Source organism: Neolamprologus multifasciatus, chromosome 4 (genome assembly GCF_963576455.1).
Source record: "Neolamprologus multifasciatus chromosome 4, fNeoMul1.2, whole genome shotgun sequence".
Classification (NCBI taxonomy): Eukaryota; Metazoa; Chordata; class Actinopteri; order Cichliformes; family Cichlidae; genus Neolamprologus; species Neolamprologus multifasciatus.
The window spans coordinates 32,229,740-32,257,731 of record NC_140442.1 but is presented as its reverse complement, the minus strand read 5'-3'; the positions used below and the strand labels follow the sequence as shown (position 1 = coordinate 32,257,731).

General features: G+C 44.6%; 1 protein-coding gene across 1 annotated transcript; it reads left to right on the top strand.

The window, feature by feature from the left end:
- Positions 1–13,385: 13,385 nt before the first annotated feature.
- LOC146520880 (actin-related protein 2/3 complex subunit 1A-A) lies at positions 13,386–26,591 on the top strand (the record flags this gene model as incomplete). The annotated part of the gene is made up of 10 exons (XM_085155675.1): positions 13,386–13,397; positions 13,801–13,930; positions 14,452–14,556; positions 21,863–22,085; positions 22,199–22,306; positions 24,291–24,497; positions 24,644–24,719; positions 25,004–25,194; positions 25,826–25,916; positions 26,430–26,591. Coding segments are annotated over 10 exons (1,149 nt in total), but the record flags the coding sequence as incomplete, so codon positions are not given.
- Positions 26,592–27,992: the final 1,401 nt, after the last annotated feature.

Here is a 27,992-nt window from a genome sequence, read left to right as displayed (position 1 = left end):
CACTGATTGCGGGGGTTTTTTCGTGCACAAACCATGCAGGCCACCATATACTCCCTCACGTTCCTTTCTAAAGTGTCCCACCAAAAATGTCTCTTAAGGAAAGCAGCTGTCCTACCTTGACCCGGTTGGCAAGTGAATCTTGCTGTATGGACCCACTCTAAAACCTTCGCCCGGGCAGATTCAATTAAATTCAATTCAATTTTATTTATATAGCGCCTAATCACAACAAAAGTCGCCTCAAGGCGCTTCATAGATACAGAGAAAAGCCCAACAATCATATGACCCCCTATGAGCAAACACTTTGGCGACAGTGGGAAGGAAAAACTCCCTTTTAACAGGAAGAAACCTCCGGCAGAACCAGGCTCAGGGAGGGGCGGCCATCTGCTGCGACCGGTTGGGGTGAGAGAAGGAAGACAGGTTAAAGACATGCTGTGGAAGAGAGACAGAGGTTAATAACAGATATGATTCAATGCAGAGAGGTCTGTTAACACGTAGTGAGTGAGAAAGGTGACTGGAAAGGAAAAACTCAATGCATCATGGGAATCCCCAGCAGCCTACGTCTATTGCAGCTGTTACGGATTCAAATATTGGGAATGGATACAGGAGGAAAACCAAAATAACCACACTGGTCCGGCCGGGTCAAGTCAAACGATGATTTAATGAACACACGCGTGGGAGATGGACACCATACAACAGACAGCATCAGATCTCGAAATGGTGGAGCCTTGATCAAACTCTTATAGCCTCTAGTGGCCCCCACCTAATCATAAAAGCCTAAACATTCACATTCTTTCTCTCACACAGCGCCTAAGCTACAACCTTGGCTCCCTGTTTATCTGCTCCTGCTGATGGGGCAGAATGCTCTGTTCTCTTCTAATCAGACAAATGAGACGATGACTTTCTGTGAACAATATTTTCTTATAACTCAGCAGTATAATGCATCACAAAACAATATCATTCATTCACAATAAATCAACAGTCTAATATAATGCAAATCAGTTTACCAAATGTAATAGTTATCACCTTCTTCTAATTCAGGAGCATAATGCAAACTAAAACTACATAATAATTCACAATCTTTAATTAGGGGTCTAACATGGCATAAAATAATATCATAATCCCACACAGCATAACTAAGGGAGGATTCAGGGTCATCTGGTCCAGCCGTAACTATATGCTTTAGCAAAAAGGAAAGTTTGAAGCTTAATCTTGAAAGTAGAGATAGTGTCTGTCTCCTGAATCCAAACTGGAAGCTGGTTCCACAGAAGAGGGGCCTGAAAACTGAAGGCTCTGCCTCCCATTCTACTTTTAAATACTCTAGGAACAACAAGTAGGCCTGCAGAGCAAGAGCGAAGTGCTCTAATAGGGTGATATGGTACTACAAGGTCATTAAGATAAGATGGGGCCTGATTATTTAAGACCTTGTATGTGAGGAGCAGGGTATTATGGTCAACAGTATCGAATGCTGCACTAAGGTCTAGCAGGACAAGCACAGAGATGAGTCCACTGTCAGAGGCCATAAGAAGATTATTTGTTCATGAATGTCCTTAGAATAAACCTAAATGTCATCTAAATATGGCCGGGAGTGGAGGCCCTGGCGGACTGACCCCCGGCTGCCAAGACTGGCAATAGGGACATGGAATGTCACCTCTCTGGTGGGGAAGGAGCCTGAGTTAATGCGTGAGGTTGAGAGGTACCGGCTAGATATAGTCTGGCTCACCTCTACGCATGGCTTGAGCTCTGGAACCAGTCTTCTGGAGAGGGGCTGGACTCTGTCTCAGTCTGGAGTTGCCCCTGGTGAGAGGCGGCGGGCTGGGGTGGGTATTCTAATATCCCCTCGGCTTACTGCCGGTACGTTGGGGTTTTTCCCAGTGGACGAGAGGGTTTGTTCCTTGTGCCTTAGGGTTGGGGAACGGGTCATCTGCGCTTATGCGCCAAGTGGCAGTTCGAGCACCCATCCTTGTTAGAGTCCCTGGGGTGGGGGTGGGGGGGGGGGTGCTGGAAGGTGCTCCACCTGTTGTCCTGCTGGGAGACTTCAATGCTCATGTGGGTAATGACAGCGAGACCTGGAGGGGCGTGATTGGGAGGAACGGCCTCCCTGATCTGAACCCGAGCGGTGCTTTGTTATTGGACTTCTGTGCTAATCACAGTTTGGCCATAACGGACTCCTTGTTCAAACATAAGAGTGTCCATAAGTGCACGTGGCACCAGGACGCTCAAGGCCGCAGGTCGATGATCGATTTTGTAATCGTATCACCAGACCTGCGACCATATGTTCTGGACACTCGGGTAAAGAGAGGGGCTGAGCTGTCAACTGATCACCACCTGGTGGTGAGTTGGATCAGGTGGCGGGGGAGGACGCTGGACAGACCTGGTGCACCTAAACGTGTAGTGAGGGTGTGCTGGGAATGTCTAGCAGAGGCCCCAGTCCGCGAGATCTTCAACGCACACCTCCGGCAGAGCTTCAACAGCATTCCGAGGGAGACTGGGGACATTAGGTCCGAATGGACCATGTTCAGTGTCTCCATTGCCGAAGCTGCTGCATTGAGTTGCGGCCACAAGGTGGTTGGTGCCTGCCGTGGTGGTAATCCCCGAACCAAATGGTGGACACCAGAGGTGAAGGGAGCCACCAGGCTGAAGAAGGAGTCCTATCGGGCTTGGTTAGCCTGTGGGACTCCGGAGGCAGCCGACAGGTATCGACAGGCCAAGCGGAATGCGGCTCGGGCAGTGGCTGAAGCAAAAACTTGGGTGTGGGAGGAGTTTGGAGAGGCCATGGAAAAAGACTTTCGGACTGCCTCGAAGAGATTCTGGCAAACCGTCAGGCGTCTCAGGTGGGGAAAGCGGTGCTCTACCTGCACTGTGTATAGTGCTGGCGGAGCGCTGCTGACGTCGACTGAGAAAATTGTCAGGCGGTGGAAGGAATACTTCGAGGACCTCCTTAATCCCACTGACACGTCTTCCGAGGAGGAAGCAGAGTCTGGGGATGAGGGGAATGACCCGCCAATTTCCGGGAGCGAGGTCACTGAGGCAGTTAAACAACTCCGTGGTGGCAGAGCCCCTGGTGTTGATGAGGTCCGCCCCGATTTCCTGAAGGCTCTGGACGTTGTATGGCTGTCCTGGTTGACACGCCTCTGCAATGTTGCGTGGAGATCAGGGCAGTACCCATGGACTGGCAGGTGGTCCCCATCTTTAAGAAGGGGGACCGGAGGGTGTGTTCCAACTACAGGGGGATCACACTCCTCAGCCTCCCTGGGAAAGTCTATGCCAGGGTGCTGGAAAGGAGAGTTCGTCCGCTAGTCGAACCTCGGATACAGGAGGAACAATGCGGTTTTCGTCCTGGTCGCGGAACACTGGACCAGCTCTTTATCCTCTCAAGGATACTTGAGGGTGCATGGGAGTTTGCCCAACCAGTCTACATGTGTTTTGTGGACTTGGAGAAGGCATTCGACCGTGTCCCTCGGGGTGTCCTGTGGGAGGTGTTGCGGGAGTATGGGGTGTCTGTCCCATTGCTACGGGCCATTCGATCCCTATACAATCGTTGCAAGAGCTTGGTTCGCATTGCCGGCAATAAGTCGGACTCGTTCCCGGTGGGTGATGGGCTCCGCCAGGGCTGCCCTTTGTCACCAGTTCTGTTCATAATTTTTATGGACAGGATTTCTAGGCGCAGCCAAGTGGCGGAGGGCTTTCGCTTTGGTGGCCTCAGAATCTCATCTCTGATTTTTGCGGATGATGTGGTTCTGTTGGCTTCATCGGGTGAGGGCCTCCAGCTCGCACTGGAGCGGTTCGCAGCCGAGTGTGAAGCAGCGGGAATGAGGATCAGCACCTCCAAATCTGAGGCCATGGTTCTCAGCCGGAAAAGGGTGGAGTGCCCACTTCGGGTCGGGGATGAGTTCCTGCCCCAAGTGGAGGAGTTCAAGTATCTTGGGGTCTTGTTCGCGAGTGATGGGAGTAGGGAGCCGGAGATCGACAGACGGATTGGGGCTGCAGCTGCAGCTGCAGTAATGCGGACACTGCACTGGTCCGTCGTGGTGAAGAGGGAGCTGAGTGTAAAAGCTAAGCTCTCAATTTACCGGTCGATCTACGTCCCTACCCTCACCTATGGCCACGAGCTGTGGGTAGTGACCGAAAGAACGAGATTGCGGATACAAGCGGCGGAAATGAGCTTCCTCCGAAGGGTGGCTGGCCTCTCCCTTAGAGATAGGGTGAGAAGTTCGGCCATCTGGGAGGGGCTCAGAGTAGAGCCGCTGCTGCTCCACATCAAAAGGAGCCAGCTGAGGTGGTTCGGGCATCTGACAAGGATGCCTCCTGGGTGAGGTGTTTCGGGCACGTCCCGCCGGGAGGAGGCCCCGGGGCAGACCCAGGACACGCTGGAGAGATTATATCTCTCAGCTGGCCTGGGAACGCCTTGGTGTTCCCCCGGATAAGCTGGAGGAGTTGGCTGGGGAGAGGGAGGTCTGGGCCTCTTTGCTTAGGCTGCTGCCCCCGCGACCCGGCCTCGGATAAAGCGGATGAAGATGGATGGATGGATGGTCATCTAAATAAACAAAAACAAAACCATCGAAAAAGTCTCGTCGGTTATCATTTACAAGAGCCTGGAAGACCGTGGGTGCATTTTTCAACCCAAAAGGCATTACCAAATATTCAAAGTGCCCTAAAGGCGTGTTAAAGGCGGTCTTCCATTCATTCCCTTCCTTAATGCACACCAAGTGATAGGCATTACGTAAGTCTAATTCAGAAAAGACTGTGGCACCCTGGAGACATTCAAAAGCCGAGCTGATTAGGGGCAAGGGATATTTGTTTTTGACCGTTATTTAATTTAAACCATGAAAAACAATGCAGGGTCGGAGCCCCCCGTACTTTTTCCCCACAAAGAAAAACCCAGCCCCCACAGGTGACGACAAAGGACGTATTATGCCTGCTGCGAGAGATTCTTGTATGTACCTCTCCATGGATTCACGTTCAGGTTTGGAGAGGTTATGAAGACAGTTTTTAGGGAGGGGAGCTCAAGGAAGCAGATCAACACTACAGTCATAGGGTCTATAGGGAGGTAATGAACAGGCTCTATCCTTTCTAAACACCTCCTGGAGGTCATGATACTCGGCTGGGCCCCAGTAAGGTCTGGAGAAGACTTCTCCTAGCTCTCTGATGTTTCGGGGCCAGGAGCAGGGACGAAAGTGAGGTAGTTAGAGTGGCAAAACAAACTCCAGCTAAATACCCTTTGGCCCTCCCAATCTAGCCGGGGATTATGGAGTCTTAGTCAGGAATAACCAAAAGTTAATGGTGTATCTGGAGAGTGAAGGGTATAAAAAACAAGACGTTGATGATTACCAGAGGTAATGTGACGGGTTTAGTGTGGTAAAGGATTTGGACAAAAATGTGGTTGTGTAAAGCTTTAGCTGGGATGGAGGGATTGATGGAGACGAGTGGCAACCCTAACCGTCGTGCGAAGAAAATATCAATGAGATTTTGTTTGGAACCGGAGTCGACCAAAGCAGACGCTGAGTAAACTAAATGATCATGTTCAGTGGTGACAGATAACAAAAGACGTGGTTTACAGATCATTTGTGTTCCCCATACCCGTACCCCTGCTTCTACGAGTGAGTGGCCCCTTTTGTCAGCTTAGGGCAACGTGCCACGAAATGGCCTTGTGACCCACAGAAAAAACAGGCCCGTGAATGCACCCGTCTCTGCCTCTCCTCCTGTGACAGCCGAGACTGACCGATTTGCACCTCATCCCCGACTCTGAAGGCTGCATTTCTCACCCTCAGGAGCCTGTAGACCTCACCTGTGAGCCATGGTTTCTTATTGGTCCAGAAAGTGATGGTCCTGCTCTCTGTGACATCATCAATGCACTCTGAGATGTAGCCAATGACAGTTTCTGTATGTTCCCGCAGGTCTGTGATGCTGTCGTGTGTGGCGGCCTTTTTAAAGATCTCCTAGTCTGTGGTGGAAAAGCAGTCTTGTAGTGCCTCCGACGACCCCTCTGGCCACACACGTATAAGCTGTGAGGAATTAGAGATATATTTTACTGCTATTGTTAATAATCATCATCATTACCATTGCATTAATAATACAATCTGCAGTATTGATGTTGTATTCAGATGTTTAAACATATTGGTACCCGATTAGCCTTTATTACAGGTGAAGTTATAACCACTTTAAACTGTTGAGTTGAATCTATAATCTTAAATGCTTTTGAATGTTTGTTATAATCTTAAATGTGTACGTGCTGGCCTTCTGTCTGGTGGAAAAGGTTACAAGTTCGTGTGAGGTCGAGCCACATACACTCACACATTAGATAGACTCATTTATAGGTGAGAAGTTAATCATGTTTGCTTGTAACTCTAAAATTGTCTCTGTAAAAGAGGAATAGTTTCTTGCTGTCTCTGCAAAAAGAGGAACAGTTTGGTTTTCCAGACGGGAAGTGAAAGTCAGAATGTTGACAGGAAGCATCTGCTGTGGAGACGGAGACAATGTTATTTTAAACTGTGTTAAGTCATTGTGGTTTTGAAACCTATGTATGAACTGTATCTGAGTGACGTTTAGGGGGCGTATTAAATTTAAGCCCAGAAGGTATAAAACACCTGCTTATGCTCTGTAAGTCGGGGATCGGCGCTGTCTGCGTACAGCGGGCGGTCTTCCCACGCGTGTCATTAAAATCATCGTTTGACTCCACCCGGCCGGACCAGTGTTGTTATTATGAAAGTTGATTACCTCCTCAACCCCTCCTCAATATTTGAACCCAACACTGCTTACACTTGTGTGCTGGCATTAGCATAACAGTGATGTGATTAGTTTCCTTGTGTGGAAATTTAATGTGTTTATGCAGTTTGGGGAGTACAGTGGTCCCTCGCTATAACGCGTTTCACCTTTTATGATCTCGCTGTTTTGCAGATTTGTTTTGGTGCCATTATGCTTTCTTTTTTTTCTTCTTTTTTTAACAGTGCATTGTTTTCTGTGTCCTCATTGGCTCTAGACCAGGGATCTTCAACTCCAGGCCTCGAGGGCCGGTGCCCTGCAGGTTTTAGATCTCACCCTGCGTCTACACACCTGAATCAAATGATTAGTTCATTACCAGGCCACTAGAGAACTACAAGACATGTTGAGGACGTAATTATGCTCATTTGAATCAGCTGAGTTGGATCAAGGACACATCTAAAAACTGCAGGACACCAGCCCTCGAGGCCTGGAGTTGGACACCCCTGCTCTAGACCATTGTCAATCAATCTTGTGCCGTGTCTCCCTTACAGTACAGAATGCGTTCAGCTGGTCAACTTTACATAAATATCGATTGCTAGCAGTGTGACTCTGAAGTGTCACAGGCACAGGAAGGACTTAAACGCAGACTGAAATCACAAGATTAGGTCATTTATTTTCCACACACACCGAGTGCAATATCTACAAGTGCAGAGAAACGGGTCCAGGGGTTCCGAGGGTCACGAAGGCAGTTTAGGGAAAACACAAGCAGAAATTCACACAGAAACTCCTCCTCCCGGAGATTCTTCGCCCAGCTTGCACCACACTGACTCACCCAACTCACAACAAAGTAGTGGCAGAACGTCCTCAGGCTTGAATCTGACACGGAGACAGGAGAACGACGTTAGAATAATACACGGAAGTTACTCGAAAAAGCTATATAATCAAAGGAACACTAACAAGGGTTACACAATAATCCAGGGAAGAAGCACTTCCAGCCGCCGCCTTAAGTACTGAGCTTGAGTGAGCGCTGGTCACAGGTGATTGCTTGCACGTGTGGAAGCCAGGGGCGGGATTCGACAATGAACTCCACCCCGGTGGTGCGCAGAGCGCAAGAGGGAAGCTAGAAGGGACAACGAAGACAGAAACACTTGTAGCCAAACTGGGCTAGCCGGGTAGACACAGGGACCATGAAACTGAAGTGCTGTACTGTATGTTTGTAAGTTTTCTCTCCAACAAACAACAATGTCGATGAAACGTTTTGCACCACCAAAGTCAACCGAGGGTACCTTTGGTTTCATTCTATAATGCTGGACTTCTTTTTCTACGAAGGTTTGAACTTTGAGAGTTTAAACAAGAGAGAAAAGTGTGAAACTGTTCATGCCTGTCTGAGAAAAGTGTATAAAGTGTGTAGTGAGTGGTTTTGCAGCCTTAAAACATCTGTAATAATTGTAAAAACTAAAGTCGTGGATTCACGGATTTCACCTATTGCGGGTCATTTTTGGAGCATAACTCCCACGATAAACAAGGGACCACTGTACACTCTTTGGGTCTGCATGATTGAAACAGGACGAGAAAAGCATCTGGGTGGGCCGCCTGCTGCTCACTGACATGCTGATACAGTTCATTCACTGCCTCACTCCTGATGTTGTTATTGGAGCAGGGAGTAATAGAGATATTGGCTTCTCACTAGCTTTGCTTTGAGAGTGACCAACACCAATAAGCAGCATTTCAAAGACATTATATTTGTGCAAATTAATTGTATGTTGTCTTGTCAAATACAGTGGCTTGCAAAAGTATTTGGCCCCCTTGAACTTTTCCACATTTTGTCACATTACAGCCACAAACATGAATCAATTTTATTGGAATTCCACGTGAAAGACCAACACAAAGTGGTGCACACGTGAGAAGTGGAACGAAAATCATACATGATTCCAAAGATTTTTTACAAATAAATAACTGTAAAGTGGGGTGTGCGTAATTATTCAGCCCCCTGAGTCAATACTTTGTAGAACCACCTTTTGCTGCAGTTCCAGCTGCCAGTCTTTTAGGGTCTGTCTCTACCAGCTTTGCACATCTACAGACTGAATTCTTTGCTCATTCTTCTTTGCAAAACAGCTCCAGCTCAGTCAGATTAGATGGACAGCGTTTGTGAACAGCAGTTTTCAGATCTTGCCACAGATTTTCTTGGATTTAGATCTGGACTTTGACTGGGCCATTCTAACACATGGATATGTTTTGTTTTAAACCATCCCATTGTTGCCCTGGCTTTATGTTTAGGGTCGTTGTCCTGCTGGAAGGTGAACCTCCGCCCCAGTCTCAAGTCTTTTGCAGACTCCAAGAGGTTTTCTTCCAAGATTGCCCTGTATTTGGCTCCATCCATCTTCCCATCAACTCTGACCAGCTTCCCTGTCCCTGCTGAAGAGAAGCCCCCCCAGAGCATGATGCTGCCACCACCATATTTGACAGTGGGGATGGTGTGTTCAGAGTGATGTGCAGTGTTAGTTTTCCACACATAGCGTTTTGCATTTTGGCCACAAAGTTCCATTTTGGTCTCATCTGACCAGAGCACCTTCTTCCACATGTTTGCTGTGTCCCCCACATGTTTGCTGTGTCCCCCACATGTTTGCTGTGTCCCCACATGGCTTGTGGCAAACTGCAAACGGGACTTCTTATGGTTTTCTGTTAACAATGGCTTTCTTCTTGCCACTCTTCCATAAAGGCCAACTTTGTGCAGTGCACGACTAATAATTGTCCTATGGACAGATTCCCCACCTGAGCTGTAGATCTCTGCAGCTCGTCCAGAGTCACCATGGGCCTCTTGGCTGCATTTCTGATCAGCTCCTTGTTCGGCCTGTGAGTTTAGGTGGACGGCCTTGTCTTGGTAGGTTTACAGTTGTGCCATACTCCTTCCATTTCTGAATGATGGCTTGAACAGTGCTCCGTGGGATGTTCAAGGCTTGGGAAATCTTTTTGTAGTCTAAGCCTGCTTTAAATTTCTCAGTAACTTTATCCCTGACCTGTCTGGTGTGTTCTTTGGACTTCATGGTGTTGTTGCTCCCAATATTCTCTTAGACAACCTCTGAGGCCGTCACAGAGCAGCTGTATTTGTACTGACATTAGATTACACACAGGTGCACTCTATTTAGTCATTAGCACTCATCAGGCAACGTCTATGGGCAACTGACTGCACTCAGACCAAAGGGGGCTGAATAATTACACACACCCCACTTTGCAGTTATTTATTTGTCAAAAATGTTTGGAATCATGTCTGATTTTCGTTCCACTTCTCACGTGTTCACCACTTTGTGTTGGTCTTTCACGTGGAATTCCAATAAAATTGATTCATGTTTGTGGCTGTAATGTGACAAAATGTGGGAAAGTTCAAGGGGCCGAATACTTTTGCAAGCTACTGTAAATTGGAAATATTTCCTCTCTTTGTTGTGATCAGTGTTGGGCCATTACTCAAAAAAACGTACTGTTACATATTACACAGAATACTTTTATTAAAGTAATGCAGTGTGTTTCTTAATTACTCACATTACACATGATTTTTCTCTTAGTATTTAAGTATGAACACGAAGCCAACTGCACAAAACAAAGATGAAAACCAGCACAAAGACAATTCAAAGTGATCGCATCATTGCACACCTGCCTACCCGTTATATATTTACAACAATCTTTAACAGTTATTACTGCTTCTAAGGGGTGCCTTCTTATTTTATCTGCCCGAGAGCCGCCGCCAGTCCCCTCTGAAGCCTTCCCCACACCGTAGTCTCAATTCATGCTCAAGCCACCTGACATTATATACTAGAAATGCTGTCAAACCTAAAATGAAGATGTGGTCCCAGCTAGCGAATCAGTCTTAGTTATGAGCTGGCTTAGGGGCCTATACAGAGCAGCAATGGACACAGTGCATCACCTTGGTACATACTTGATGGTGACTTGTGTGATTGGCTTGGAGTTGGCCTCCATTGTTGTAATCCACAGTCCCTTTGAGTTCCTGATAAATGCTATTAACATGCTTTTAGTCGTGTACAGTGGACAAGCACTCCACTATCTGTGTCAGGGACATTCGGTCATAGGGGGTTTCTGAGGATGGTCTGCATGATCTTGGAGTCCCAAACAACATCAGATTTGAATTGATGGTTGCACCAAATGATATACATCAGAGTAACATATGGTTAGATAATATAGGGTTAGGGTATAGGGTATAGGTAAATGACACATCGCCCAATTACCATCCCAGGCTGAAAAGAAGAACACGACTGTGTCACTGCTTACTCACAGCATGCTTGAGCTCGCCCTCAGCCTCCCCCACAGCCCAGACATGTTCCAGGGTAAGCAGGCTCTTTCATTGCTGCTTGGAGTTTTAATTTCTCTTATAATGGATTCCTTGGTTTTTCTCTCAGTGTAGTCTTTGTCCCTCGTGTCTACTCTAACCTCCCTATGTTAAGTGTTCCTGTTATGTTACTTTCTGTTTTATTTTGTGCTTATCTTGTGTTCCAATTTTATCGCTTCTTTGTGTATAGTGATGTATATAACTAACTTCTTTTTGTTATCTCATCTTATTTAAGTCTCCATTTGAGGATACAATTCAATTCAATTCAATTTTATTTATATAGCGCCAAATCACAACAAATGTCGCCTCAAGGCGCTTCATAGATACAGAGAAAAGCCCAACAATCATATGACCCCCTATGAGCAAGCACTTTGGCGACAGTGGGAAGGAAAAACTCCCTTTTAACAGGAAGAAACCTCCGGCAGAACCAGGCTCAGGGAGGGGCGGCCATCTGCTGCGACCGGTTGGGGTGAGAGAAGGAAGACAGGATAAAGACATGCTGTGGAAGAGAGACAGAGATTAATAACAGATACGATTCAATACAGAGAGGTCTGTTAATACATAGTGAGTGAGAAAGGTGACTGGAAAGGAAAAACTCAATGCATCATGGGAATCCCCCGGCAGCCTACATCTATTGCAGCATAACTAAGGGAGGATTCAGGGTCACCTGGTCCAGCCCTAACTATATGCTTTAGCAAAAAGGAAGGTTTTAAGCCTAATCTTAAAAGTAGAGATAGTGTCTGTCTCCTGAATCCAAACTGGAAGCTGGTTCCACAGAAGAGGGGCCTGAAAACTGAAGGCTCTCCCTCCCATTCTACTTTTAAATACTCTAGGAACAACAAGTAGGCCTGCAGAGCGAGAGCGAAGTGCTCTAATAGGGTGATATGGTACTACAAGGTCATTAAGATAAGATGGGGCCTGATTATTTAAGACCTTGTATGTGAGGAGCAGGATTTTGAATTCAATTCTGGATTTAACAGGAAGCCAATGAAGGGAAGCCAAAACAGGAGAAATATGCTCTCTCTTTCTAGTCCCTGTCAGGACTCTTGCTGCAGCATTTTGGATTAACTGAAGGCTTTTCAGTGAGTTTTTTGGACATCCTGATAATAATGAATTGCAGTAGTCTAGCCTGGAAGTAATAAATGCATGAACTAGTTTTTCAGCGTCACTCTGAGACAGCCTGCATTCAGCTGTTACACCTCCATGCTGTGGAGGAGAAGGGTCTGGTTGCAGCCAGCTGCTCTTGTTGTGGAGAGCCATTTTGGCGTCCTCCATCATCTGGATTGCTCTTACCTGTGTTAGCCAGTCTTATTGTACTGCCTGGCATTCCTGCAATGCCTTATTCAGGAGGTAGAGCAAGTCATCTACTAATCAGGAGGTTGGAGATTCAATCCCTGGCTGCTCCAGTCTCCGGGTTGCATGCCCAAGTATACTTAGGTATGTTCATTGAAGTATGACTCTGGAGCACTTTGCTTTCTTTCACTTTGAAGATGAATCTAATTCAGGAGTCGGATAAATCGGGTGAAATATATATAAATATAAAGGTGAAATATAAAGTAGTGAAAAACAGTCAATGAAACCCTGGACCCCAGAGGGTCAATGCACATATTTGTAATTCATCCATTCATTCTGTACTATATAAACAAATTTAGAAGTGCTCAATAAAGCATTACATGTAAAGACCACAAAGGACCTAACAAAGAGATTTACACTTTAGCTCATTTATTTGTTAAACATATTTACCTTAATCAAAAGTCCAAACAAAACAGGGGATAAAAAGTTACAGTTATTTGATACACCAGAGGTTACTAACAGGCGGACCGCGGTCTGGATCCAGACCCACAAGCCGTCCCATATGGACCTGCAGCCAAAACACAAGGTTATGGTCTAAGAGCTGAGGGGAGCTTTTAAAGCTGAAATTGATGAATGTGTACGTAAATGATCCCTATTTATTCATAATTGGACATATGGATTTAAAATAGCTTTACTCGTGGTCGGATTTATAATAATGGCAGGATATAAAAATAACAGTGAAAGTTTTCATTGAGTTTCATCCCCAAAAATCAAAGTAAGTCCCAAAGAATGAATGAAGTAGATGTTTTTGTATGAAGCATTTAGTCAAACTGCTGATCACCAGCCTGTGCTGAGAGCGAATTGGAGACATTTGCTCCCAGCAAACTTCTGAGCAGGCAAGCTTGCTCAACAGCTATCAGTTGACACACCCACTGTTCTTTCACTCCCTTCAACAATAACACAGTCATATTCTTCACCAGGACACAGTGCACAGCTCCCGTCATGCAGACAGTCTCACGAGTACAACTCTGAACCCTCTTCTACTACCTGACCACACAGACACAGGGTAAGTAATAATATCAGCCCTAATTAGTTTGTTTCAAATCTAAGCAACTTGTTAAGTTTCAGATTGTTTAAACAAAACAAAAGTAGAACCTAGAATTTAGGTGATATGTTATTGGGCTTAAAACCTTTTAAATGTAGTCTGTTGTTGTGTTTTCAGAAACAAACAAACGATATGTCTGCATTAGATGTGATAAAGTTGTTATCTCCCAGTCGTTATTCATTCAACTAACTATAAATTACACTAAAGCTATTCCAGAGTCCCTTCTTGAAACCTGATTTCTAATAAAACCCTCAAACAGAGAAAAGTATAAACAACAAACCATTTCTGCTTTATTTAAGAAAACTGTTCTCTCAAACAAAGTGTACCCTATTTTTTTCTCTTCCTTTCATCCTGGAACATGCAGCAGCCCATCTTTACAACAACTGTGACAGCAGCAGCATTCCAGCAGTCTGCCTCTGTTCAGACATGTCGCTGTACAGTTTTGGACTGGAGCCGCTGTCCTGCCATACCTGGAACAAAGATAGGACCCGTAGGTGAAATACCAGAAAAAATAATCATGCTCCATTTCCATTTATAGAGTAGCTCACACATAAATGCACATATATGGTTGCATTAATGTGGTTCAGAGAAACACTGGCAATCTTATTATCAATGCAGGAAATTGACTCAGAGAGCTTTAATGCATACATGTATGTATACACCTGGAGGTGATCTGGGCCTTTGAATAACATTGCACTTCACTACCTTTTTTTAATGTTATATAGAAAGCACTTAGGTGTAGAAGAAATTGCTTGTATGAATGGGTGTGAACAGGTGAATGAGGCATGTTATACAACCATCAAGTACCTGCAGAGGGTCAGGCAAGTCATATATATATATATATATATATATATATATATATATATGACAATGTATGTATGTGAAGCAAGAGAGAGGAATTTATATATAATTTATATCTCTCTTAGATGTTTCTTACATGAATGCCTTTCTGTGATTCATATTTCTTCATTATTGTTTGACTACTGAAACAAAGTGATGACATATTTGCTTTCAGAGATTGCTGTGAGTCCTAACAACAATGCGGTGAACATCTATGAAAAAAATGGCAAAGACTGGGTCAAGATCCATGAGCTGACTGAGCACAGCGGACGAATCACAGGTACCATATCTGTAATGGAAAGATTTAATCTGTTAAAATCCATTATGACTTTCAAAAGGTTCCCATTTTCAAAGTAATAAAGAGGCTGGGTCAGAAGTACATCAGTTAATTATTAATGCCTAACCCCTCGTGTGCCTAAGCATTTGCTTTGCTCAATTATTTCAAGGTTAGCAAACAAAAGTGGAAAAGTCTGCCTATTGAAATTAGATCATTTTTAAAATATCTTCTTATAAAATGATCATCCTTGATAGCCTTTCATAAATATTTGATATGTGCTAATATTTCTATCCCTTTTTTGTGTTTTTAGTTAATGAGTTTTATTTTTGTTATTTTTTTTCCCAATAAAAAAGATGTTCATTGTGTTAGCTTTAACCCTCTGGGCTCTATCCTGGCTATTTGTTCACTTTTCTTTTTTCAACCATTTTTGTTCTGTTAATGCAAATGGAATGAAAATTCAAATTCAAATTCAAATTTTATTTGTCACACACACACAACCATACACAGTATGACATGGGGGTGAAATGCTTGTAGCTGTACAATGCCCGACCATTAAATGACAGAAAAAAAGTTTTACAGTATTTACAATTTACAGGTTACTACAAAATTTACAAATTAACTTAGAAATTTACAGTAAGAAATGTGCAAATAGCAGAAAGAGATTATAAAGATTATAAATTATAGGAATTATAGGATTATAGGAAATGTGTGGTGGTGCGTGTGGTGATGTGATGTGTGGGAGAGTCCAGTCCTACACCTGGTTCAGGGCCGAATAGCCTGGAGGAAGAAGCTCCTCCTCATTCTCTCTGTTTTGGCCTTAAGGGAGCGGAAGCGCTTCCCAGACCTCAACAGTGAGAAGAGTCCATTGTTGGGATGGGAGAGGTCCATCATAATCTTCTTAGCTTTGGACTTGCACCGCTTGGTGCAGATGGACAGCAGGTCAGGGAGCTCTGATTGAATGATGCGTTCGGCTGAGCGCACCACTCTTTGCAGATCTCGTCTGTCCTGCTTGGTGCTGTTCCCAAACCAGGTGCAGATGTTTGCCGTCAGGACGCTCTCGATGGTGCAGCAGTAGAAGTTCTTGAGCAAAGGTCTATATTTTTTTAATTTTCAACATCAGCTCCTTAATAATGTCAATAATATTCACTATACACCAAATTGTTCGTCTTGACTCTATCATGGCCATTTTTGGCCAATTGAAACCCATTATAACCACCTTTTTTGATTCCTTGTTATTGGCAGTACTATATCATGCAATTTAGGTAAATTTGCTTTCATTCTAAACTCAACACATGAAAATTGTAGTTTTTAATGTTTTTTACCAAATTACATCATTCACCCATTTTTGGCCAAACAAGCGATTTCATGTAATATTCCTCGTTTCTAGTAGCGGCCTTTGATGGCTTGCCACACTCCAATGGACCAAAATAATGAAACAATTTTGACAAGGATCTAATAGTTTGTGTTTGTGCATGACATTGCAGCACAAACATGTATTTGCAAGATAGACTGGAATAAATAATGACGCATCAAACATTACATAGGCTGCAGTGAATTCCTGTGGATGCAGGATATTGAGCTTTGAGTTTCCCAGTCAAACTTAGCTTTGAAGCACATGTGAAAAGCACTTTTACTCTTGTATTTTTCATAAAAAGACACCATACCCAAAATATTAACTATTAAAAACAAAAAAACAAAAACAAAAACAGGACATTTTGCACAGTTCAAACCTGCAGCTGCAGCGCAAACAACAACAAACACTGTTTGTAAACGTGTCCTGGAGTTTATGCAGGTGCAGATGTTGCTACTGCTGTAAGTTAGCCTAACAGCTTCCAGATCATTTATTCTGGCAGTATGGAAAGAAGGTCATCACTGCTTCAAGCACTGTCTGTATGATCTGGTCAGAGAGCAAGGACAGCAGCAGTCCTCTGCCCTTGAAGAAAAGACATCTGCCCAAGATGAAGAAACTTCCTCTCCAGAAGATGAGGGGACAATCTCCAAAGAGGCTGACTGCATCACCACTGATGAAGAGTACTAGCCAGTGCCTGAATCCTCTTCTCTGGGGGAGGATTGGGGTTGGGGGGCATGGAAGTGGAGACCGAGCAGCTGATGGAAAAGAACATAGGAGCATTTTCTGAGACCGAGGAGCCGGTGACTGAGTGGATCCCTCATGAAAGGAAAACCATGTGGGTCCCACTATTGAAGAGAGACTGCTCTACAATCCAGTACCCACTGGTATCAAACCAGGAGTCACCCTGTGTGTAGTTTCCTCCATTAGCAGCCTGAGATCTACTTTTGACTTTTTTATAACAAAGGAGATCTTTTAGCTGCTGTGCACCATTACAAACCTGCACGGGAGGCAAAGGTGTGAGGATTGGAGGATTATAGATGAAGTGGAGATGTGAGCCTAAACCAGAATAAAGCAATACATAGCATGTTGGATGACAACACTGGAAGTTCTCAGGAAGTAAAAAAAGGCATGGGGTTCAGACTCCAACTGACGGAGGAGCTCCTAGGACAACGTCTTTACTTCGGTCACCTTGGCAGAGGAACTCCTCAGATGAAAACTGGCACAGGGGAAACAACCCAGAACTTTCCCCCCAGCTCCTCCAGTTGCAACAGAGGAAGATTTTGTTGTCTGTCTTTGGCTTCACCAAAACTACCACAGCAATATCCCACATGCCAGAGCAACGGAGGAATGTGCTTCTTTCTTTAAGCACATTTTCTAAGTGCTTTCTAATTAACATTCACACACATTCATACTCCGATGGATGCATCGGAGAGCAATTTGGGGTTAGTATCTTGCCCAAGGATATTTGTCATGCAGTCTAGGGGAAGCCAGGAATTGAACCACCAACCTTCCAATCAGTAGATCTGCTCTACCACCTGAGCTACAGCCACCAACAGCTCTAGCGCAGTGTCTTTCACCTAGCAGAGTGGACAAACAAACTGGTGTTTAAAGGGTTAAAAATTTAAAAAGTAATTACTATTTTATATTTATGAAAAGAACGGAAGTTAGTTAAAACCTTTATGCAGAAAAAATGGCAAAAAAACCCCCATAAAAATAATAAAAATTACAGACCTAATCTGTTGGTGGTCACTTTTGGCCACGAACAAGCTGAAAGGGTCGTGATTTTGAACAAACCCAGAGGGTTAATTATGGGGTCACAGGTTTAATAATCTTCCTCTAAAAATGTTGTACACGCACAAATGTTCGGGTGCTGTGAAGTGTATTATTATAATTAGGTCATGTACTTGTCACGTGTGTAAGTTAGAAGGGAACCCCTTCTAAAATGGCAAGAGCAGCAGGGGATGATCACGGGAACAGAAAGAAATGTAAAATCTGGTAAAATATATACTTTATTTACAGCATAAAAATGTATCCGGAAAGAATCATTCGATCAATGAATTTTCCTGTAGACTCTCGGTGGAGCACAGGTCCTCAACATCACCACGCCAACGGACTCTGTTCTGGGCTGTTCTCTTCAGCTGGGTCCACGTCATTCCGGCGGCCTTCACTTCGCTCTCGACAGATCTTCTCCATGTCTGTTTGGGTCGCCCCACTTTCCTTTTTCCTTGTGGGTTCCAGTCCAGTGCTTGCCTTGTGACATTGTTGGATGGTTTTTGGAGAGTGTGGCCTATCCAGCCTGATTTTCTCCTCTTGATGTCTTGACCAACCGGGTTCTGGCTGGTTCTCTTCCACAGGTCTGTGTTCGAGATCTTTTCAGGCCATTTGATGTTAAGGATGTGTCGCAAGCACTTGTTGATGAAAATCTGTCTTGCTGGTAATGGTGTTGGTCACCTGCCACGTCTCGGACCCATACAGGAGGACTGCTTTCATATTGGTGTTGAAGATGCGGATCTTGCTGCGCTGGGATAGGGGTTTGGAGTTCCAGATGGGTTGCAGGGAGTTGAATGCAAGCCTTGCTTTGTTGATCCGGCTCCCAATGTCTTCATCTGCGTGGCCATCTCTGTTGACTATGCTTCCTAGGTAGACGAGGAGGTCGGTTTCCACCAAGTAGCTGCAGTGGATGTTCTTGTCGGTTGTTCAGCTGCATCACCTCTGTTTTTCTGACGTTGATCTTCAGGCCAGTCTTTTCTGCCTCCTCAGCGAGCCGGGTAAGCTTGGACTGTACATGTTGCTGCTTGTGGGACAGAAGGCAGATGCCGTCTGCAAAATCCAGGTCCTCCAGCTGTTTGGTGAAGGTCCACTGGATACCGGTGTTGCTCTGTGGTTCTTCTCATGATCCAGTCCATGATGATCAGGAAGATTGCTGACAGCATGCAGCCTTGCCTCATTGGAGTTTTCACTGCAAAGGGGTTGGTCAGTTTTCCATTGTTCAAATCAATTCAATTCAATTTTCTACAATTCAATTTTATTTATATAGTGTCAAATCACACCAAAAGTCACCTCAAGGCGCTTCATAGATACAGAGAAAAACGCAACAATCATATGACCCCTATGAGCAAGCACTTTGGCGACAGTGGGAAGGAAAAACTCCCTTTTAACAGGAAGAAACCTCTGGCAGAACAAGGCTCAGGGAGGGGCGGGGCCATCTGCTGTGATTGGTTGGGGTGAGAGAAGGAAGACAGGATAAAGACATGCTGTGGAAGAGAGACAGAGGTTAATAACAGATAAGATTCAATGCAGAGAAGTCTGTTAACACATAGTGAGTGAGAAAGGTGACTGGAAAGGAAAAACCCAGTGCATCATGGGAATCCCCGGCAGCCTACGTCTATTGCAGCATAACTAAGGGAGGATTCAGGGTCACCTGGTCCAGCCCTAACTATATGCTTACTTGCTCCTGTTAACAAATCTTCACTAGGAGAGGATGTAGCATCTCCCCTGCTGCTGCCGCATCTGTCTTGAGAGCTTCTGGAGGGATGCCATCAGGCCCTGTGTCGGGAACTGTTTGCGGTGGTGGTGGATTCAGGATCTCTTCAAAATGTTCCACCTATCTTTCCTGATCTCACACACTCTCTTCATGTTCTCTTCTGCTTGGCTGCTGTTTCTGCCTCTTCTGTCATACTGTGCACAAATTGTCCTTTGTCCCGTCTAGCACTCTTCTTCACTTCTCGGTTCACCTCCCAATATTGTGCTCTGAGGTCTGTTTTCTCATGTTGATCCTGACATCTGTTAATTTTCTGCCTCACCTTCTTCCTCTTCCCTACCTTCTCCCATGTCTCTTTTGTCATCCACTCTTTCTGCTCCCTCTCCTTCTTCCCCAGGACTTTGGTGCAAACGGCCTTCCAGGTCTTCTGTATTTCTGTCCAGGAGTTCTCTATTGTCCCTTTGACCAGATCCCCAAGGGCCTCAAACCTGTTCCTGACTTCACAGTTGAACTCTTTTGCTTGCTTGTCGTCTTTCAAAAACTGTATGTTGAATTTCAATTCAATTCAATTCAATTCAATTCAATTCAATTCAATTCAATTCAATTTTATTTATATTATGTATATATAATTTGTGGGGTGGTCTTCCTGAAGAGTTGCATAAGGATCTCAATTTGGTCTTCAGTGTTGCCACTAGCAACTGATGGTCTGAGGCTGCATCAGCACCGCGCCTTGCTCTGACGTCCAGCATACTTCATCTCCACTTACGGTCGATGGTGAAGTGGTCGATCTGGTTGTCAGTCTTCCCATTTGGTGAAGTCGAAGTGATCTTGTGGATCTTCCTGTGTGGGTAGATGGTGCCACCCATGACTCGGTCATTAAAGGAACAGAAGTCAGTGCACAGCTCTCCATTCTTGTTGCAGGTGCCTATGCCGTGTCTACCCATGATGAGTTCTCTGTCTGTGTTGTCGCCTCCCACCTTGGCGTTCAAGTCACCCATGACGATGCACCCACTAATGCGCTGCATTAGTGGATGCATAACATTGGATGATAGTGGGTTCAACTGCCCTTGGAGACGGCTTTCACTGGCACGCGTCATGTGCCCCACTGAAGAGGAGTCTACCTGTCCAGGCAGTTGTTGGGATGTATTTGTTGTTGCAGTTTCTGTAGCATGACTTTTTTTTTTAAGAGTATGGGGTTGCTAGACCCACGCCCAACCCTCCTCCTTTCTCATCCTGGACTTGACACCAGGCAATGGCGGAGGTGGAAAGAATCATTAAAAGAACATAAAACTAAAGACAATAAAGACCTGCAGTCTGGGAGCTGAAGCCCCCCTAAGGGTCCCAATCAGTCTCCGCCACACTTAAGGCAGGCAACAGTCCACTGAACTCCACCAATGGGGCCAGGCCGTCAGCGTCCTCCAGTAGTGTCCTCCGCCACTCCGCTCCGCTTCCGCTAAACACAGTGAAGTAGGAGCACCCATCCTAACGTACCAGGGATGTCTCTATACATTTTTACAACGGGACTTACCCCACAAGGGCAGAGCTCTAAACCCCGCCCGCCACTGCTCCGTGCCTAAAGCGTTTTAGCTGGCATCTTGTTGCCACCTGGACAAAGTCTGCCATTCATGGACCGAAGGCCCTCTCTCCTTCTCCTGCGATTGCGGCCCCGCCCTGCCGTCAGTTACTGTTCCACGGCTCATGCTGCCTACGGCTGCGTCCTTTCGCACAGTCACCTCCTGTGGCTGTGCCTGCCGCCACGCTCCTCCGTGGCTCTCTCCTTCTCATCTGCGTCCGGCCACACCTCTCTTCTTTGACCTGCCAGGCCCTCTTATTGGCTGCTGCCAACAAGGGAGGCCTGATTGATTTCTGTCCCCTGTGCCCTCCAGGTGTGTCTAATTAGGGAAAGCAGGGGGCGGAGTCTCTCCGAAAGAAGATCCAATTAATACAATAAAAGCATGCAACACTAAAATACACTCAACATCTGCAAGTATACCATCATATCAAGCAATGACCTGAAGGCGTACTGAATGATAAGAAGAGGGTCATTAGGTCAGGGAACAAAGGGGAGTTGCAAAAAATGAAGGTGGAGTATTAAGGGAGGAGTAAGGAGATGGAGCCCAGGGAGCTGGTGAGGAGGTCTGTGAAGCGATCAGTCAGAAATCATCTCCTTCTGAATGTCGGCAACATAAAAGAGATGGTAAAGAGAGGGGGAAAGAATGTGACTAGGCCCATTAGAATCATAGGTGAGGAGGTGGACAGCTACAGGTACCTGAGCTACAGCTACCTGAGCTACAGCTACCTGAGGTACAGGTACCTGAGGTGCAGGTACCATTATCTATAAATCAATTCAATAAATCTGTTTTGTGTGTGATGGGTGAGGATACCTATCAACTATAAGATTCCATGCACATATTTCTGTGTTATACCTTCTTGCAGCTGTTTCTCAGATATATAGTGTCCATATCTGTCGTCCATAGGCATAGACTGGGCCCCACAGTCTAATCGCATAGTGACATGTGCCTCCGACCGCAATGCCTATGTGTGGACCCTGAAGGATGGTGTCTGGAAACCTACCTTAGTCTTGGTACGCATCAACCGTGCAGCCACATGTGTGAAGTGGTCCCCACTGGAGAACAAGTTTGCCCTGGGCAGTGGAGCCCGTCTTATCTCTATCTGCTACTTCGAGCAGGAAAATGACTGGTGAGCAATATAAGATCTCATTTAAAAGACTTGTGTTTGGTACATAAGACGTGATGATGTTGATTTTTTGTTAGTATTATAGGAATGGTTCTAACATTCCTCCTCCACTCTAGGTGGCTGAGTAAGCACATCAAGAAGTCAATTTGCTCTACAGTGCTGAGTCTGGACTGGCATCCCAACAACATTCTCCTGGCTGCAGGGTCTGCAGACCTTCACTGCAGGTGAAACTACAACGAAACCTGTGGTCGATCTTTGCACGATGAAGACACACAATGACTGCATCTTTCTTACATATTTGCACTTCTTATTTCAGTATAAATTTGTTTTAGACAAATCTTCAAGCCACACTGTTGCACTGGATCTTGCTCCTTGATTAACATGAACTAATACAGTGGAATTTATTTTGACTTAATCACACTTACAGTCTTCTGTTGCCCTCATCAATGAGGGTTAAGATTTACTTTGTGTAAATCCTAAGGGGTGGCTGTAGCTCAGGAGGTAGTGCACGTCACCTGCCAATCGGAAGGTTGGTGGGTGAATTCCTGGCTCCCCCAGTCTGCATGCCAAATATCCATGGGCAAGATACTAATTCCCATGCAACCATTGGAGTATGAATGTGCATGAGTATGAGAGGCATAGAGTACTTGTGTGAATGGGTGAGTATGGGTGAATGCGGCGTGTTGTGTAGAGCGCTTTGAGTACTCCAGGACAGTAGAAAAGCGCTATATATGAATCAGTCCATTTACCATTTACACAAAGTTCGACTAAGTCTAGAGTTAGCAGGTGTTGGGAATTTCAGTTTAAAGCCATGATCAGGATAAAGAAGACACATTACTTTCATAGGAAAGTGAGCCAAATCATCTCTGGCAGTGCCAGTTTGACTGTTGTTTGGTGTCATTCATTGGACTGGATCATTGAAGTCTGAATTACCATACATAGCCACAACAGCCTGTTACCTCCTCCTAATGCTGGTCACTGGCTTGGTCACACACTGCTGTGGATCGGCGTCCCATTCTTCAACCAGCATTTGTCACTCTTGCGCAAACATCGCATCCAAACTGATCCCGCAAATGTTCAATGTGGTTGTGGTCAGGACTGCAGGTAGGCCAATCGACCCACTCTCCTCCCAAGTTCTGGAGGTTTCTGGTAAACTGCGCTCTGTGGGGACGAGCACTGTCATTTTGGAGAATAGAGTTTGGTCCCGGACTGTGGAGATGTGGGATTGCCTGGTTGCACAACCTCATCTCGATATCTCTCAGCATTGAAACTGCCTCTAGTGAGGAGAAGCCTCGCCACCACCATCGCACTGCCTCAACCAAAATCTCTGGCTGATGAAGAAATCAGCTCAGTGTTCTTTGCGTCTTCACACTACCCAACAATCCAACTGCTGTAGGCAGAATCTGGACTCATCGCTAATGTTCCTCCACATGTTCAAGTCCAGTGCATGTGTTGCCAGCACCACCGCAACTGGTCCTGACAGTGAAGGGCAGCCATAGCAGACCTCCTGGCTCGCTTGGCTGACAGGGTGAGGAAATGGTCTTCTTGTCGTGTCATCTTCTTGGCATGCCCACTTCACAGCCTATCTTCCTGCATTATATGGAGCTTGACCATCAGTTTATAGATGGTACTAGGGCTCACGCGAAATAATGTTGCAGCTTGGTTTTGCAGAACACCAGCTTGAATTTGCCTGATCAGTCAAACATGGCATACTTGGATGAGAAGCAAACTGACTGTTGTAGCCGGTGTTGCTAGTCTGGTGTCGATTAATCACCTTATTGTCACCAGAAGCTCAAAACAAAAGTCAGTAGCAGAATAAGTATTCAACAGCACAGCCCAAATACTCAACCCTGCTGCATAATTCACACATTCTCCTTAAAGATGTAGCACCATTTAAGGAGAAATAAACAACTGCCATCAAGCATCAATCTGCTTTTTGTGCTAAGTTTAATTTTATACTATATTTGCTTTAACCTAATATTGTTTTGTGTAAAAATGTTTAAATAATAAAAGTAAAAAGTCAGATATGTCAAGCATGAAAGGCAACCACAAGGTTTTATGTTATAAAATAATGTCAGTACACTTGAACCAAAGATGTCTTATTCATTTTGGTTATGGGCCATGCAGGCTTTATGGCTAATGAAGAAGTAGACAAAACACACCGATTCACTATTTAAGAACTAACAAAGAGATATTTGTGTTTCCCAGGATTTTCTCAACCTACATCAAGGAAATTGAGGAAAAGCCCGGGCCCACTGCCTGGGGGGCCAAGATGCCTTTTGGGGAGATGATGCTGGAGCATAAAGACTGTGGTGGGTGGGTACACAGTGTTTCTTTCTCTCCCAGTGGAGACCAGTTGGCCTGGGTGGCCCACAACAGCAGCATCAGTGTCGCTGATGCCACACAGGGGAAGGAGTAAGTATTGCTACCGAACCACTTCATTAATATGAGGAGTATTATTTTATTCACTTAAACATATAGCCATTACTGTAAACCTTTCCTTGTATATAGGAGTGCCACAGGTGCATGACCTTATATCATTTCACCTGTTCGTCTGTTAGGGTAATTCAGCTGACCAGTGACAGCCTGCCACTGCTGAGCGTCCTCTATATCAGCCCTACTGAGATTGTTGCTGCGGTAACTATGCCCCGCTCCATGTGTTTGTCTGTGTAAATCAAAATTATTCAACTGTGTAAAGATGTAAAATCTCCATATTATCAATAGATTAAATGACTCTGAGTAATGTGAAAGGCATGTTCAAGACAGAAAGACAAAACTGAAGCCTTGATAAATAAAAGAAAAAATTATACTAAATTGTGTCTGACCTTTGCTGCTCCATGGCCATTGGTCACACAATATCACATTGAAAAACAGAATATCCAAAACGATCAGATATTCTTTTGTGCTTTTTCTGCACCCAGGGACATGACTGTTGCCCCTACCAGTACTCGTATAAGGGTCCACACTCTCTGGAGTTTGTGAAGAAGCTTGATATCCCGAAGCAGACCTCCAAAGGGAATATGTCAGCAATGCAACACTTTCGCAACCTGGACAAAAAGGCCACTGACGAGGAAACCAGTGACCTGGACGCACTTCATCAAAACAGCATCACGTGAGGAATACTCCTTTTTAATTTGAAAAGGCACAATAACCTTTGCTGAGGAGGTTCTGTTCTTAAACAACTGAGTGAAGGCAGCATGTTTTAAATATTTTATACTATTTGTCATCCTACAGCTCTCACCACTTTATTTTCTGCCAACATTTCCAAAGCTGAGTGTTTCTTCTTCACTCACTATGTGTTGATAGACCTCTCTCCATTTAATCATTAGTTATTATTAATCTCTGGCTCACAAACCAATCGCAGCAGATGGCCACGCCCTTCCCTGAGCCTGGTTCTGCTGGAGGTTTCTTCCTGTTAAAAGGGAGTTTTTCCTTCCCACTGTCGCCAAAGTGCTGCTCATAGGGGGTCATATGATTGTTGTGGTTTCTCTCTATTATTTACAAAGTAAAGTGTGCTGAGGTGACTGTTGTTGTGATTTGGTGCTATGTAAATACAATTCAAGTGAACTGACAAATTAAAATGGAAACTGATTTTAAAACCATCATTTATGTAATACCCGTTCATCTCACTTTGCTCACAGAAGAGCATCTGTTAATACGTGTCAGACATTTTGTCTGTCCAAATATTTTCACCTTTGTTGTCATTTCCTTTCTTAGCTGTTACTTTGTGTTGTACTCTGCAGGCAGCTGCGTATTGTATCACTGGACAAAGCCAAAGTTGTGCAGTACAGCAGCGTGGGTCTGGATGGAGCTATGGTGATCTGGGATTTTAAGGTACTGTCTTCAGTAAAAATACAAAAAGATGAAGTGGATGTAGTAATTATTTTTGAAACAATCTTTTTTGAATCGCTCTGATGATGAGAAACTGAGCAAGCTCAGCTTACTGAAGTCGGGCTTCTTGATAAAGTAAAAGTAGCATGCACACATTTAGTGCAAATTTACCAATGTTTCTTAAATATCTCACATTACAGGCTCAGACCAGTTTTCTGATTTCAGATCTCCAAAACACTCAAAGTGATTTGTCGCTGCACTTGAATGTAAATTTGAATTGTTAAATTTGTTGCTAAGAGTTATATAAACCTTAGAAGGCTGGGAAATATGAATTTCATGCCTGAGAGTATTAATGGAGATCCACACTGATAATACACTCAGGTGTATTGTATCTCTGTGCTCAGTGTTAGACATCAGCTATAATGGAACAAGAAACACATAATTTGATGATCCTGTCATTCAGATCTTAAAGGCTCATATGTTCTAATATGCTTTTGTTTTTGCTCTCCTTTGCAGCCCTGACTCCACATTTGTCCTTGAGCTGAGTCAGAGATCAAACACATCCTTGGTTCATTCATCCATCTGTGTTTTCCAGTAACTGGGAAATGCTGTTAACACATGTGAATTGTGATATTTGACAAAAAACGAATTGTTTACTAAAATAAATGGGTAATGTATTGCCTGTTGTGGATCCACTGTGCTTTACATGACGTACTCTGCCAGTACATATGGAGGCCAGTGTAGCTAATCCTGTGTTACGGCTGGTTTACTTGACTTTAGGGTTTTAGACCTGCAGTCATGTATTTGGCGCAAACTGGACTTTAAATTCAGACCCAGCACACCAGAAGTTTAAAAGCTTTATTTACAGACTAAGTGTAACTTACTGAGAACAAACAGGAGACTGGTATGGCAAAACTGACTGTGGGAACTATAGCAGAAGCTCATTTGAGTGAGGAGAAACAATGGTAGCTGGGACTGGGAAAAGTGTGGAAGACTTGCTAAACTGTTTTGGGTACATCTGGTTATCTCACTCGAGGGAGTTCCAGAACAGAAACTTTGGAGGGATCTGAGGAGTGCACACAGGTTTCCAGACAGGGAGAGTGAATATGCTGTTGAGTTATAGGTAATACCGTTATTAAAGCCCCATAATACTGGCTGGACTCTCGTTGCATGGGACCATCAAGCTTGCTGTGTTGCGGGTGTCTCACACCAATGTTGACATCACATCATGTGTCGCGTGATTAGAAAATTACCTTCACTCTAGTTGGATACCTTCAACTCTTGAGCCACGATCGCCCAGGTCTATAACTAAGAGACACTCAGATATAAATTATCTCAATTTCAGGAGTGGGACCACGCCTCCAAACATGCCCCTTCCGGGTCTTATCTATATATGGTTGATTTCATTGGTTTAGATGTCCACTTGGTCAAAAAACAAACTATGGTCTTAGTCTCACTATCAGCCAATAGTAAGAGGCAGATAAACCTTTGACCTTAACCCCAAGCTGTTCTTATTTTACGTCTTTGTGGGGTTTTTTTTCTTCTCCATGGTCTGGATGACCGACCTCTGAAATACCTGCAATAAAACTGAAATTAAAGTTATTTCTAATGGAGAAAGCCATCGCCTTTGATTTGGGTACTCATCCACACATTAACAGCTCCATATTTCTTCCAAATTGGAGCATTCTTCTACCCTACCAACATCTGGTGACAAATGACCAGGCCTCCAGTCCAAGTCCAAGGAAGAGAAGGAGGTCTCTGGACATCAGGATGGAGACCACTGTTCCCCTGGAGTTCTTCAAATTCTTATAACCAAAGGACAAACCAGCTTTTCCAACACTTCTGAACTTTTTCAATGCACTGTCTTAGAGTCTTAGTCCTTCCCTGCAGTGGTGTGAGGAGAAGCATGAGGACACTCCAGGTGAGAGGAGTTAATGCAACAGGTATTTAAAAGAAATGAGACATTCTTGCCGAGTCATTGTAATGTAATGTTAAACAGGTCACCTTGTTGTATTTTATCATGTTAGGTGGTCAAATTCTCTAAGAGGCAGAATAACAACAGTACAACGCAGTAAAAGA